General features: G+C 36.6%; 1 protein-coding gene across 3 annotated transcripts in view; it reads right to left on the reverse strand.

Annotated features, from left to right (window-relative positions):
* Positions 1-15960, reverse strand: part of CSMD3 (CUB and Sushi multiple domains 3) — a 749348-nt gene that overhangs the window by 309122 nt on the left and 424266 nt on the right. For all 3 annotated transcript variants that reach the window (XM_075024389.1, XM_075024388.1, XM_075024387.1), the window contains 3 exons: positions 14638-14820; positions 13195-13521; positions 4253-4447 (listed from right to left, as the gene is read on the reverse strand). In XM_075024389.1, coding sequence (XP_074880490.1) covers positions 4253-4447; positions 13195-13521; positions 14638-14820 — 705 coding nt within the window. The remainder of the gene's footprint in view (positions 1-4252; positions 4448-13194; positions 13522-14637; positions 14821-15960) is intronic.

A 15960-nucleotide genomic window follows, 5' to 3' on the forward strand; every position in this document is an offset into this window, starting at 1 on the left:
AGTGGACATTATGCATACAAGGCTACACAAGGAAAATAAATGAGCAACATTGTGTTGGAAAGGTCTTAATGTACTGCTGACAGGCATACGTCTCTACTAAAAATAGTCTGAAATATACAGAATTTTCCCTCAAAGACATGGCTATTTCTTGAATTTCTGTATTTTTTTCACCTAACACAGTCTGCAAAGCATTTTGGTTGCTCATTTTCACAAAGCAGCACAGTACATACCATTGTCTATATTAACCTGGACCTCTCAATTACAAAAATAGATTAATTTTGCTCTCTTTGACACACATTCAAATTCAAGATCATGAATTATCATACGTTTGTCTGATCTTCATTTTTCTCAGGAGATAACCAAGCTCCTATGTTGAAATGATGAACTGTTGTAAAGAGGTATTTTGTATTTTTAAGGACGTATCAGCACATCTTTCTCTTACTGTGTAGGGAAAAAAAGGGTTTCTAAAAGCTATATAAAGTTCAGAATTCAATATGTTGCAAACATTTCTAAATATGCAGATTTAGACTTTTTTTTCCTCACTGATGGTTTTAAATTACTGTTTATCCCCTTTTACCTTAAAGTTCCTTTTTCATGCTACCTTCAGCAAACAGTACCAAACAATAATGTATTTAAACTGATATTCACCTCAGCAACCAGAAGGTTAACCCTCCAACATTCATCAACCCTACATTTTATTGTATATAACCATTTATACATATTCATAATACATATGGAGCCTGTAAACTACAAAATATATCAAGAAGAATAGGAATACCAGATGGCCTTACTCTGAGCCAGTATACTACCATAGTTGGAATACAGTATTGCTAAACTAGTACAAAGCTCCATTTTCTCACAAAATTTCCATGAAACTGTTAAAGATTGTCTTTGGAATACAAAAAAAGTAACTCTCTTACAAAAACACACCTATGAATATTCCATTAAAAATAATGCCCATTGTAAGATTGCCTAAATTTGGAGTAATTTCTCTTTGTATTTGGGATCTGAGAATAATAGTATTTTGCTGTTTTGTTTTTGGTTTTGTTTTTTAAAAGGAAGTCTTTCTTATCCTTCCCCTGATTATGGTTCTTCCTGATGTCTGCAGTGCAAGATTCAATAGAATTTTTTATTTGACTTTCATCATCACATGCTGATGTCCTACACCCAGAAGTCATTCCCTTCAGAACAGCTGAGTGACTGGGCTTATCTTAAAGAGCCTTGTTTTTTAGAAAATAAAACTCTCCAGTCATCTTGCCAAAAGATTGTTTCCCTGACCTTTTTTACACTGATTTTCAGACTCTGTTCTTTCTTCCAGTTCTATTTGATGGTTGCCTGGCAGATTCATACCCACTGTCAGTATGTTAAAAACAAAACACTAGAAATATAACATAACTAGAGGTTGTCATCAACCAGAATCTCTTTGTCAAACATGGGTCTATGCCAAATACCGAAAGCCAATCTTAGCTTGATCTAAGAATTCTCACAAAGATGTTTCTATTTATTTCTTTGTATAGTAAGGTGCAAGGGTTGAGGCAGGAAATTTCCATATGTGAGTATGAAGAAAGTTTTGAGGATGGCAGGCTAATCACTGAACATCTTGTAGATTCATAGTTTTAGACCTTTTTTTCAAGAGCTTATCACCCATGCTACAGAACAGCAGGATATTAAGCATTACAGGAGTTATGCAGGAAGACCAAGGTTAGAGCTGCAGCACAGGTACAACAGCATAATATTACAACAGATTATGGGAAAATCCTCCAGATAACCCTCACACAGGAAGGATGAAAGGCACAAGGACAGGAATCCCAAATTCAAAAGCATCAGGGAACAGCAAAAGCTGCTCCACTAGAGAAGAAAAGCCAGGAGTCACGCACCAAGGAGCACACAGACACACACAGGCAGAGTTAGTGCCTTCACAGACAGAGCATCATCCAATTCCATCTGAGCAAGGTGAACAGGACTGGATTGGTGACAGGAAAAGGGTCTGGTGACAGCCAAGTGACCATCAGAATAATGCAACTGAAGGGTTAGGTCTGAGGTCAAACCAGGAAGTCCCATGAGCTTGTTGAGATCAGCAGAGAACAGAGCTGGAGACCAGCTCTCTTGTGGCATTGCTGGGGCAGGGACCGACAGCCCCAGGGTGAGCTGAAATGGGATGCTGGGCCACGGGCAGGGCTGGAAGGAAGCTGGTCAGGATTGCCCTGAAAAATGAGTATGCTGACCCTAGGCATCTGCACCACATATATTATACAATGGTTTTCTCCTATATATTGTAATAGCTGACATTTCTGCAATGGAAGGAGAACTGCACAAGCAGTTACATTCAGTGTCTCCTAGTCAGTATGTAGAGTTCATGCCTTTGACTTCATGTGTGACAATGAAATTATGAGGTGTGTGTAAGGCAAGCAAACTTCACCTTATATTAAATCACTACGTGTTACAGGTAAATGTGTACACAGCCAATAAAAATGCTGAACACTCCATCAGACCAAATTACATTATTAGCTTAAAAATATTTTCATTTGCCTTCAAATTTTATCTTAAATTTTAAAAAAATATCTAATTCTACAGTTGATAAATATATCTAATTGAAATATACCAGTGTCCCAACCTCTAGGATTCCAATATATGTTCCATTTAGAGACTCAGACCACCTATGGATCAGATTATCTTGCGCATGTACGGACATTTAAAAATACCCCCATTAATTTAAGTTTTTAATGTAACATTGAAAATGCAACTTTATATTTTATTAGCAGTGTTATATAGCTCCATGAACCTTATAATAAAGCAAGGGCATTATAGCATATACTAATTTTATCGAGGGAAACTGACCCACCTTATATCTATTAAACAATAATAATTTATCACAGAAAGTAAACTGAATGCAATGGATATTATAAGCAGACACATTCATGTATTAAAATTAAGCAAATTTTGTTAGGAAGGCAGTTACACAGTGAAAATAAGAGCTAAGCTTTTGTTTAAAAAAAAAAACCTAACAAACTATATATCAGAGATTATATCATTACTGATTAAATCATATATTTTTTAAAAAATTGTTACAAGCAACTGAATTTTTTTTTCACTTTAAGTGAAGAGATCTTAAAATATAGACAATGAATGAAGCAAAGATTATATTTCTGTATCTATTAGTATAAGCAAGTCCAACAAAATATGCATAGCACTGTGTTTTAGAGGTTGTGATGTATGCAAGTATTTAATTTCTATAAATAGGAAGATCAATTGCTTAGAGAATCTTCCCCAGCCTAGGTGTCACTGTGGATAGAAGAAACATAAGCACTGCAACAGAGAGGTAAAACTTCTCAAATGGTTTTAAATACCATAGCTGAAGATCTGAAAAGAGATCAACAACTTCATTCTAACCTAATATTGTATCAGCAAACGTCACTGAGCGCTAAAATTATTTTATGTAGTTCATCTGTCTGAAGTAGGGAGTCAATAGCTATATTTTGAAGAAAACCTTCTATATGAAACCAGATGAAAATAATTAAAAAAAAAAATCCCAAACCCCCAGACTTCTTGACTGCTTAAGAACCTTGAGTGACAAGTTGAACAAGAGATTTAAATATTGAAGAACAGAAACCTGTAATATAATAAAATAAGGTTCAGTGAAACAGAAAGATTTTCTTATTTTCTTCTTCCCTCCTACTTCTTTCTCCTAGGTATTACTGAGGCCAATCGTGATACCAATTGGACTGGAATTCAAAAATGTAGAGATGAATTTTGTTGGTGTATTGCTAGCACTGAAGCTCACTGCTTTAAACAGTTTCTCAAATTGGACAGATACATGCTTTAAAAAGAACAAATAAAAGGGCAGGAGTGATCTTTTCAAGCATAAAATATCTTTGGGATACTGCAGTTCCACCAGTGCCAAATGAGAGCTATCTGAAAGTATGAACAGTGTAAACTATTCCCATTCCAATCCTAATAAGTTCCTTAAATGAGTCTTCATTGTTACAGAAGTTATATAGCAGTGCTTGCATCACTGATGTTTATACCATTTTTTTCTGTGTTTTTCTTCTGTCCTTATAACAGTTATAAGAAAAATTCATTCCCGCAGACAGGCTTATAATAAAAGCTCATGCCTCACTGGACTCCTTTATTAAGGACTAGGTTTTACAGGAGCTTTGTGCTATGCGTTTGCAAAAATCTGAACTTCATTTTGTGACAACTTAAAAGAAATCACAGCAAGTTCTCCTGAATCAGAAAGAAATATTATACATACCTCCACACTTAGGAATAGGTCCACTCCACATTACTTTTCCATCCATTAGCATGCAAGTAATTGTTTCAGTTCCTTGTGTTTTAATAAATCCTTCCTCACATATAACAGAAATTGAGCTCCCCAGCTGAAAGTTGTCACCAAAACGCCGAGCATTGATTGGCACTCCAGGATCAGGGCACTCATTATGTCCAAATGCTTTTCAAAAGAAAAAAAAAGATGGGGAGGGGAAATAGTGTGATAAATCTTGCAAGTAAGATGACATTTTTAGGATTTTATTCTGCTAGTAAGAACAAACTATTTATATTAGGAAACAGTAAGAAACAAATGCTTCACCAACAGCAGAAAATGTATACTAGTACAAAAAATTGCTTACAATATGATAAAGTTATATCAGCAAGAATCTTAGTTTGAACAGCTAGGCGCTGGCTGATTTCAGTGATGGCTAAGTTCCCTTTTCCAATAGCCCATCCTATCCAATGTTACAATGGGCCAGAAGCATCCATCAGAAAGGCAAGCATCTACTATGTAACAATTTCAGTCATTTTTTGTGTTTTCAATTCACCATCACAACCATTTGAGCCATACTGACCTCAGTGTGCCTGATATTGCCATAGTCTATTTTGTTTCCTGTACTGAGAGCCAGTGAACAAAAGGGATGATGTCAGTGAAAGAAAGAAACACTGAAACTTTAACCACATCATTATATTTAAGGTCAAAGAAATTCTTAGCATGTACAAATCCTTCCAAAATTTCAACTTAATCTATGGGCAAATTAAAAAATTTTGTTTTCCCTGCATATATCTAAACACTATAACAAAGATCATCCATGGCTTCTACTACAGAATACACCTTACACTGGGAGAGCAAACAAGCTCATCTTCCTACCAAAAGTGAGCAAAGTCATATTTATAGCAATAGCATTAAAATCCATGCATTAATTAGTTATTATAATTTGATATTTTATTTATTAAAAATACTGCACATAAATCTTAACTTTTAAAAAATGTCGATTTTTCAGTGAGAACAAATATCACAAGCACAATATCCACCTTCCTCATATGTGATCACTGCAAATTATAACTTCATATATATGCCTACATATGGAGACATCAGAAAGGACTGCGTCCTAAAAAGATAATAAGCACAATTTTTTTCTGCAGGTTTACTAATGTGTCTGCTAGACAAAAAATATCCAAGTTCCCCCATGAAATTTAAAAAAAAAAGTAGTATTTCATTAACTTAGCAGAATGATTTCTCAGATGTTGCATTATGAAAATATTAAGAATCATAATAACAGACAAGAGAAAGCATTCATTTATTGACATTTTAAATTAGGAAATGCTACATATATTGGGAATGAAAATAGTGCTTTCATTGAATAGTTGTCTACCATTTGAGGATGGCATTAAAAAATAATGCAATCCCATACTTTTCATAGGGGCTACAAAAACTTTTTCAATATTTTGCGCACAGTCGTCACTTTTACTGAGGGGATTGATTGCCTGTTTTTCTTGCTAGTTTCAGACAACAGAGATAGATTTTCAGTATTGTTATCTCTAAGTGTAGATAAACATTGTCTCCAGGTATAGCTTGCTTGTGTATGACACCAGTTTATTAAGGCTTCAAAATTGGCTGATTGCTCTGTATTTCAGCTCAGGAATTGAGAGCTGTGGCTGCTACTGCTGCTTCTATGGAAGCAATTGTACGGTATAGGAAGGCTATGGGAGGCAAGAGAATGAAAGACAACCCTTCACCACAACAGCAGTCACTCTCTTAGCCTAGCCTGGCTGCAGTTACATTACTTGATGCATAAAATTCAGTCTGCCAATACTTCTGAAAAGCTTCATGGTGGAGCTGTAATATTATATACAAGCCTTAAACCAAAAAGAAAAAGAACACGGGTATATCCTTAACATTTTACCCATCATCAATAAATCAAGAAACCGTGGAAAAGTTCTTCATGCAATATTACATATAAAGAGGAGATCCAGTTTTCCTGACATTTATACTCATCAACTGTCATGACTGTACTGGTATTTTAAGTAGTATCTGGAAAAAAGCCAGGCAGCATAATCACAGCACAGGGTGACGGTGAAGTACTTTCAGTTCTGATATTAACTCAGAAGGATGTTAAAACCTGTATTTTGTATCAAAAAAACATGAAGGGGAGGAACTGTAGAGATCTCAAGAGATAGGAAGGCAAGAATTAAGCTAACCATAACTCATCTGGTCTGCTCTGAAAGGTCCTTAGAAATAGGGCCAGAAAGGAGTGGACCACTGGTGCGACTAATTGTTTTGGTAGATTGCCCTACAAAGAGTTTTACTTGATAAGCCTAGCAATGGCTTTGGAGTAAATGTAACCCTTTCAGAGGAAAATACCAAAGAAGAAACAGAAGTTAAGAGAATATCAAATAATAAAGAGATTCTTCATAAGAAAAACAGTTTTGAAAGGTTGTTAAAAGTTATGCAAACAACTAGTAGGTTATTCAGTATCATCACACGTAAACTCATACTTCTGTGTAGTACATAAGAGCTTAAAGAATTCCATCTTGGGAAGTACTGACTGAAAAAATCTAGCAGAAGGAAGTGTCAGCAAAAATGTGCCATGATGGACATACCCTATCACAGCAATAAAACAGACTAAATCAGTCTTTGGACATAAAAGCAGCATCTGGTATTGTCAATGTCTTGGCCTACTGAGCTGAAATCACTTGAGTAATTAGGCTGATGGCAGGGCCCACAGTTTGACCTTTGGCATGTTGCTATGTAGTTCATAGGGTTGTAACTTTTGCTAGATAAAGCACAGCTATACAGTTGTAATGAAAACAGCAAAAAAAAAATCTGCATAAGTGGTAGAAACAGCAAATCTAAACTTATACAAAAATATTTGCCTACACCCTGATCAGTGAGCAACAGCTCAAAGCAGTCCACCAACTAGCAAAAATCAAACAATCTGAAAGATGCTCTCCACATCAAAAAAATCATCCACCTCAGCCCAAAGGGAGGTTGGCATGACTGTGGCTTCTGGAATGCCTGCCCGTGGAGGACCTCCAGGGACACCTGGGACCAAACTCTCACGGCTGGAGCTGACACACTTCCTCCCAACCACTGACAACCCCTGCTTCTACCAATGAGGAAAGGGGAGATAGATATAATCACTCCCAACTTTGTAGTCGTCTTTGCATTAACAACTTTGTCACAGGCAATAAATATCCTTTCTCCTTCACGTATGTCCAGTTGTTGCATATAATTCATGTGTGCATTTTGTCTGTCCTGACCTAAACTAGGAAATCCAGACTGAAGCAGAGAGACTTCATTGCTTGTAATTTATGTGATCATATTCAGATACTGTGTCTAGTTCTGATCTCCATAATTGAACAAAGATGTAGATAAAGCGGGAAGCATTCATAAAGGAGTCACAAATAAGGTAAGAGGCTCAGACTGAGGAGTTCAATGTATACAGCTTATTAGAGGGAAGATTAAGGGATGACTGCTTTTATAAACACCTTCACAAAGACCAGAAATGTCATTAAGGGCTCCTGTGTTTGGGATATAAACTGGAAGCAAGGAGCCAGGTGTAAGTATGCTGTTCTATAGCAACTTAAACCAATCTAATTTCAGGTTGCTGTGTTCCTGCATTCTGCTGTACCCAGTAAAGCACTCTCCTGCCTCATTCCCCCTTTTGCATCAACAGTAGTGCATAGCCAGTGTTACGGAAGCTCACACAATCAAATCCAACAGGTGCTAAACTCAGATTTATTCTTCAGTAAAAAGTTAGTTAGAACTCCAGTAACATTTGTAAACCACAGGCTCAATGAAGTAAGCGGAATTAGTACTACACAGCTGACTTAAGAACTCTTAAGATTTAAAATGATGGCTCAAAATGCACATATCACTCACCTAAAAGATGAGGGCTCTCAACCTCAAGGAGTTCCCTTGGGCGGTGCCCCGACCCAAGGAAGAGTCCCCAACTGCAGACCCCCTGCTCCGAGGAGGACTGATTCAAAATGTCCTCTGGCAGGACCCTGTTTATACCCTTGTCGAATCTGATCTGTGGTCATTTTAATCCCTATTGGCCAAGAAGGTCAACACTTCTGTGTATCTGGCGCATCTCGATTGGTCAGTTCAATTTTCAACTTGCAGCCTCTAAGGTTTGGGTTTTTTTTCCTCTCCTCCCTGCCTGGAGAAGTTTCGTTTCCTGTTGGGGCAGGGTGTACCTGCCATAGCCAGATATAAGTAAACCAATACATGGATCTGACCAAGCTTAAAATCACAGCCTTTTGAGTTCCTATTCTTTTGGTTACTGGCACATTCTCTGCATCATCCGTTTTCAAGTCACACATTTCTGTGGGCTTGTCCTAAAATTTAACCCATTAGAAATCTACATCAGACTTACTGAAGTAACTCAAAAAGACAAGACATTTGAAATCTAACTTTTGTTTACTTCCAACGTAAGTTGAATTTATGTTTAGTTTTACTGGAATGAGAATAATTATCTGAGACCACGTATGTTGCCATAATAAAGATGAGATAAAAATAGTTTCTAGGAAATACTAATTAAAAATCAGATTATGTACTAGTAACTCGGTTTTATTCTTCTCCATCTTATAAGTAAAAAACATTAATGAAGTTCTTTACATTAGTAGCCTACATTCCTTGTAGAAAAGATTGATCATGTTGTACCTTTTCTGTGATATACTGTTTCTACTCTTGAAAGGGGCAAAAAGAGCCTGATAGCTTTGAAATATATAAGCAGGAGTGTTAGCAGAAAATGGATATTTTTAATTAACTTTGGGTTTATGAATGCCAAGACAGAGTGAAAATTATATTAATCCCTTTTTTATCCTCTCTCTTGGCCTTAAACTATTTATTATGGAAAAATTACTTCTGTAATTTATCAGATTGCAACTGTCTTTACGGAATAAAGGTTAGACACATTTCCTGGCATTATTTTTGCTTTTGTAAGTAGATTTTAACTAGACTTTAACAAACACACACACCCCTCCATTCTAGGCTAAACACACACATAAAAAGAAATAAAAATATAAACATGTTAAACTGCTTAAATATGGAAAACACTTCTTTAAAGTACTTCTTTTCAGAGTGAGCAGGTTTCATTATACAACTAGTGAAAGTTAATATTGCATTGTTACTTTTTTATAAAAATTAAAATTGTACCATTTGGTACTATCAGTGCATACTTTAAGTGACTGTTAATTGAGAGATATCATAATCGGACTACCACATGCCCAAGGAACTCTGTAAATTTTTTAAAGGACCAGAATTTATTCTGATTAGTATAATTACATGGCACAGAAATATTAAACCTGAAGTCTTGGCAGTGTTTGATGAATTGTTCAAAATTTTTTTCCAAATACAAACTAAATATAAGGATTATCCCATGCTAATCAACTGCATCTTTAATTTTTACTGTAATCCTATTTTAACTGACCTACATTTAGTTCTAGTTCTGCAAAATGGGATGACCTGAGAATACCCATTTATACATGGGCCTAATTTTTACCCAAGAAGACTGCCTTAGACTCTTCAATAATTTTCTGGTTTTGTTTTTTCTCATTACTAGATTTAGGCTTGACACCATAGAGAACACCACAGTGAAACCTTAAAGAAGTAAGCAGAACTCTTATAAATGTTAAAAGGACATGAAACAGAAGAAAACATAAAGCAAATGTTACAAATTCTGTTAAGAAAAATTGATTCAATATCTCATTTTCACTATAACTGATTTTACATTTCAATAGTACTGAATAACCCCAGACCTGCCAATATTTAGTTACAGTACTAAGATACCTAGCTACAGCTCAAAGTTTAGGTTGCAATGATCACCAGTAGCTATAGAAACCAATAAGAGAACATCATATTTTCTTCATGCTTACATTCTACATTTGTGAGAAATGACCTGGGGATGAAGCAGCTAAGATAGAGTGCTGGGAGCTGAAATATAAGACAATATCAAGAAAAAGATGTTTACACAGTAATCTGCTGTCAGCTTATCTCTTTCCTATCCAGACAGCAATGTTCAAGGTAAGTCTTAAGAAATACTTCTCTGAAAGACTGACAATCTAAACCAAAACAAAACGAGAGAGAGATAAAAAAAAGATGGAGAGGTGAACTATGATGCAAGAAAAGTAGACAGCCACAGGGGAATTTAGTCCTTGCAATACTGTGAAGATAATATTAACATTCCTTGGAGGAAAACGTGGAGTCTGGGTCTCTCAGTTACCAAGCCCACTTAATCTCATTTCCTTTTTTGTTTAGTGGATCTTTTTTGTTTTACTCAGAGGAAAACAGCTTCAACAATAAAGACTATATTTTTCATAGAGCCAAGCATGTAATACATACTTCTGGGAAGGGGAGATGTAGGTATACAGGTCTCCTTCAAATCATGCAGTTGAAGATTCACTTACATTCCAGGTAAGCATCTGAATTACCATACTCTTAGGAGTTAGGGAGAGAGACAGGAATGGGACCAGTTACTCATTGCATCAGACTTTTGGGATATCAAAACATCCATCATCTTTTGCCTATTTTGTCTACTGGTTAGCATGGAAAACTACTCTGCTACCTCTACCATCAGAAAGAAAAAAAAAAAGAAAAAGAAATCCAAATGTGTGAGGTGAGGCAGCTCTGGGTGGAGGGTATGATGATCTCACCAACAGCCACTCTGTTATCTCTACCATCTTCTACACATAGCAGCAAGCCTGATACTTCAGGCATTTCCTCTCCTTCCGATTTCCTTCCAAGTCCCCAAAAAGAACAACTTGGCTAAACCCAGTCCTTCTCTCTTCACTGCTGGGGTGGCAAAATTCAATTTTGCATATGCTCCCAGGAAAGCCTCACACTGTTTTGCAGTGATATTCATGCTGTGGGCTTACATATTGCATCATCATGTCTGCCCTAGCTGGGAGTATATCCTGCCTGGACTTTGGTGTAGAATAAATGCCAAATTATTTGATAGCAGTACAACGTAGGCAATTCTTCATATGTCCTTCAGAAGAAATGTAATGATTTTGCCAGCAAAAAGTAATGTGAGTAAGTGCTAATGGTATTTAGTACTGGAGAAGATATTTAATGTCACCTTCAATTATTATGCTGTCAGTAAATGTAGTGCCAAGTAGTAAATGTGGAGCTATTTACATTTTTTGTTAGTTTCAACCTTTTCACCTCCCTCAGGACAGAAGCAAGTGAAATACACAGAACTCCATTTTAATGAGAAACTCTCTGTTTCTGTGTAATAGATAAACTCAATACAAAAGGTGACAGAAGATGCTGGTTTGCCTTCCAAAAGCTACAAAGAGGTAGGTACAATCCAGAGCACTCAAGGCAGAAGCTCGACAACTATTTACTGCAGTTGCTCTGAATGGCAGTCTAGAAATTTCTCTCCCCATGGCTGTTACAGCTGTAAGTTAAAAATGTATTAATCAGGATATAATTAATAGGAACCTACCTCCAGCCTATATACAAGCATACCAAACCAGAGTAACTAATGATAGTATTCTTTTTAACATTGTAATGGTGTAGCCAGGCACAACACACAAGCATTTTACATAAGCATGTGAGCAATTTGATCACCAAAAGGGCAAAGATAGACAGGTGTAGTTGCACATAGAAGGCATCCAAGTAGAAAAAAATTGCTAAACAAAAGACAAGATAAGCACAAGGGACTGTAAATAGGCCAGACATCCTCCTGAATACACAAGGATGACTGGCAAGACAAAAAAGAACAAGGTAAGTAGCACCAGGAGAACAGGAGTCCTCCTTTTCTGGGAGTGGGAAAAATAGCTCAGAATCATCAGCCACAAGGAAGACAAAACAGAGAAAAAGAAGACAAGCCTATTGCAGTGTGTTGGTTTCAGCTGGGATAGAGTTAATTGTCTTCCTAGTAGCTGGTACAGTGCTATGTTTTTGAGTTCAGTATGAGAAGAATGTTGATAACACACTGACGTTTTCAATTGTTGCCAAGTAGTGTTTAGATTAAGTCAAGGATTTTTCAGCTTCTCAAGACCAGCAAGTGAGAAAGCTGGAGGGGCACAAGAAGTTGGCACAGGACAGAGCCAGGGCACCTGACCCAAACTGGCCAACGGTGTATTCCATACCATGGGACGTCCCATCCAGTATAGGAACTGGGGGGAGTGGGGGCGGGGGGAATCACCACTTGGGGACTAACTGGGTGTCGATCAGCCGGTGGTGAGCAATTGCACTGTGCATCATTTGTATATTCCAGTCTTTTTATTATTACTGTTGTCATTTTATTACTGTTATCATTATCATTATTAGTTTCTTCATTTCTGTTCTATTAAACCATTCTTATCTCAACCCATGAGTTTTACTTCTTTTCCTGATTTTCTCCCCCATCCCACTGGGTGGAGGGGAAGTGAGTGAGAGTCTGCGTGGTGCTTAGTTGCTGGCTGGGGTTAAACAACATGCGGTTTGACTTCTCTTATCAAAGAGATCCTAGAGCTTCCCACGTTAACCGTGGTGACTAGGAGCTAGCATGGACTGCAGCTCCAGGATATTATATACATTCACAGCTAAACCAGCATATGCGTGTACAAGAGCAACAGTTTTGTATATGTAATGCTGGTGATTAACATTATGTAGGATTTAACCAGCAGCACAAAGTGTGCTGTTAACAAATTTAGTAAAGTTCTGTTTTACAATTTGAAACTGGCCTGATTTGTCAGTCTTCTAAACACTCCCATCACAACGATTTCTTATGCTCTAAATGATAAATATACACATATTTTCAGCCCTAACACTGTATTTGAAAGACAATCTAAACACCTAGATTAGGTATCTGTAGGTATATAGGATATGTTTGAAAGTGTATTACCATGTCATTTTTACAGACTTATACATATCTCCTAAACTGTATGTTGAAAACAAAACACACACATACATGAAAAAATAACATTACTTACTGTTGTAAGTGATGTTAAATCCACGTCCTGACATTGAATGGTCAGCTTGAAATTCCAGACGTAAAATATGACCATTACTGGTAAGATGGGAAGGAACTTCAGCACCTGTAAATGTTCCTATTATGGGGGAATCTGGAGAGTCACCATCTTTAACTGCAAGAAAGTCAAACTGAGATTCCAAATCAAAGTCATTAAAAGAGAGATGGATTCGGCTCCCAGGGTCTGAAATTATTGTCCAGATACAGTTTAAATTATTCCCATATCCCTCTGGATAATCAGGTGAAAGAACTGTTCCCATTGGTGCAGTGAAATTGGAAAGGCAAGGAACTGCCAAAGAAAGAGAGAAAGAAATTAGATAATAGAATAAAATGTTTCAATAAGGATTTATTTTATTACTAATTTTTTGTAAGGGGTCCTTAAACTTGTTGATTACCTCAACTGAATAATTCAGTATTTGTTATGATGTGTGAAGCCAGAAAGAAGGTTCTTTTTTTTTTATCTTCTTATTCCCTTCCCCTCAATAAAACTACCTTCCAAGCAGAGACCCCAGGTAACAAAGAACATCCTGTTGCACTGGAAGCCCACAGCAGTCCTTACAATTTACCCATGTTCAACAATCCTTAATCACTTGGCACCACTTATTTTCTCCTTTAGGGAACTGTTTAGATGAGCAGACCTCTCACTGAGCCCATTAAAGAGGCAGAAAGTCAATAGCACGCTTATCATTTGTTGTTCACACAGAAGCACAAGAAATTAACTAGCCTCAAAGAGACAACAGAGTTGTTTTGTTGTTATCAGGATAATATTTTACATTCAACCATTTCAGTTAAGCCATATTAAATTGAGTTGCAGGGATGAAAGCAACTGATTGCACTCTGAATAGATTTGATCTGTGCTATTTTAGTGGAAATGTTACGAAAGGTGTTGCCACAAGTACTTATCACAACATGGTTTTCACTTACGCTGTATAACGTAACTGCAAGAGAGCTATAAATGTCTATGATCATTTAAGTGCTAAAAGATATTCATATATAATACATGGGGAAAAAATGTAAATAATTTAAACCCTTGATTACAATTCAACAACTTCTCATCTAAGGAAATATATTAACTTATAAGAGTAGCTATAAAAAGTGTATCACACATACAAAATCTACAGAATCCTACAAAAAAAGCCAATAAAAAACATTATGTCAAATCACATAAAGACAACTGCTTCAATAGTTGCTAGTAAAAGAAAAAATATATTTTAGCCATTCTAGAACCTGTCAGGCATAATCATTAGGCAAAGACACCACTGAACAAAAGTAAATTCATCCTATCAGCAGAATTAATTGCATTGTGCTAACTCTGCTATCAATCACACAAATTATTACATATTAGGAAAAACATATCATAATGTTATATACGAAAAATAATAATAATAAAAGATTTGGTACATACAAATACAGATAGGTATGTTTGCAGACCACTGGTTGTTTTCTTGGCAAATGATAGATTTCTCTCCAATTAATTCAAATCCAAATTGACACTCAAACCTTAAAACATCACGGTTAGAAAATCCATCTCCTTCTCTGATACCATACAATGGTGTTCCAGGATCCCCACAGCTTTCCTTTTCAATTTCTGTTGAAATAAATAAGAATTTATTTCTAGAAGAATAAAACAAACTCCCTGTGGGTATATGCTCACATCTAGAAAATAACTGTACATTATTATAAGCAAATGAAAATAATCTGCATAACAGCTGCTGAAACACACCACTGAGTCTGGTTCTACACTCCAGCTTAAGGAGGAAATTCTATGTAAAAATCTTAGAAAAATCAGATCTTCTTGTTTTAATAGAAACTTGACATTAAAAGGATACGAGGAAAATTTTTCCTACTTTATTTTGTAAAATTTTAGACAATAATAGTAGTAAGTAAAATATCACTTGTAGTACATGAGCACTTAAAACTAGCAACAGAGACCAGCATCCCACTGTGCAAACACTGTCCATTTTCCAATACAGCTTTAATTGATGAACTTATGACATGGCAAAAAAAGGTAGTAATGACACAAAAAGAATTGCCCAAAGTCAAAAGGAGGCTATACATATACACATTCATATACACGCACATTATGTACACACATGCAAAAATAACTTCTGTATACTCAAATAACATTTTAGCTCATTAGACTTAACTGCAAGGCATCTGAATGATTCTCTCATTTCTATAATTGTTACAGCTATGATATTCTTTCAAATTACATGCTGTCCTGAACTGGCAGTTACAAGCATGGAGGGATCTTCTAAAAACCATTTCTCACCCATATGCATTTCACAAGCTCATACGGCAATTCAAGCTGGAATCATAGAATGGTTTGGGTTGGAGGGGACCTTAAAGATCATCTAGTTCCAACCCCCCTGCCATGGGCAGGGACACTTTCCACTAGACCAGGTTGCTCAAAGCCCCATCCAGCCTGGCCTTGAACACTTCCAGGGATGGGGCATCCACAACCTCTATGGGCAACCTGTTCCAGCACCTCACCACCCTCACAATGAAAAACTTCTTCCTTACATCTAATCTCCATCTACCCTCTGTCAGTTCAAACACATTACCCCTCATCCTATCACTATACTCCGTGTTAAAGAGTTCCTCCCCACCTTTCCTGTAGGCCCCCTTTAGGTACTGGAAGGCTGCTATAAGGTTTCCCTGGAGCCTTCTCTTCTTGAGGCTAAACAACCCCAACTCTCTCAGCCTGTCCTCATAGGAGAGGTGTTCT

Source organism: Buteo buteo, chromosome 3, assembly GCF_964188355.1.
Source record: "Buteo buteo chromosome 3, bButBut1.hap1.1, whole genome shotgun sequence".
Classification (NCBI taxonomy): Eukaryota; Metazoa; Chordata; class Aves; order Accipitriformes; family Accipitridae; genus Buteo; species Buteo buteo.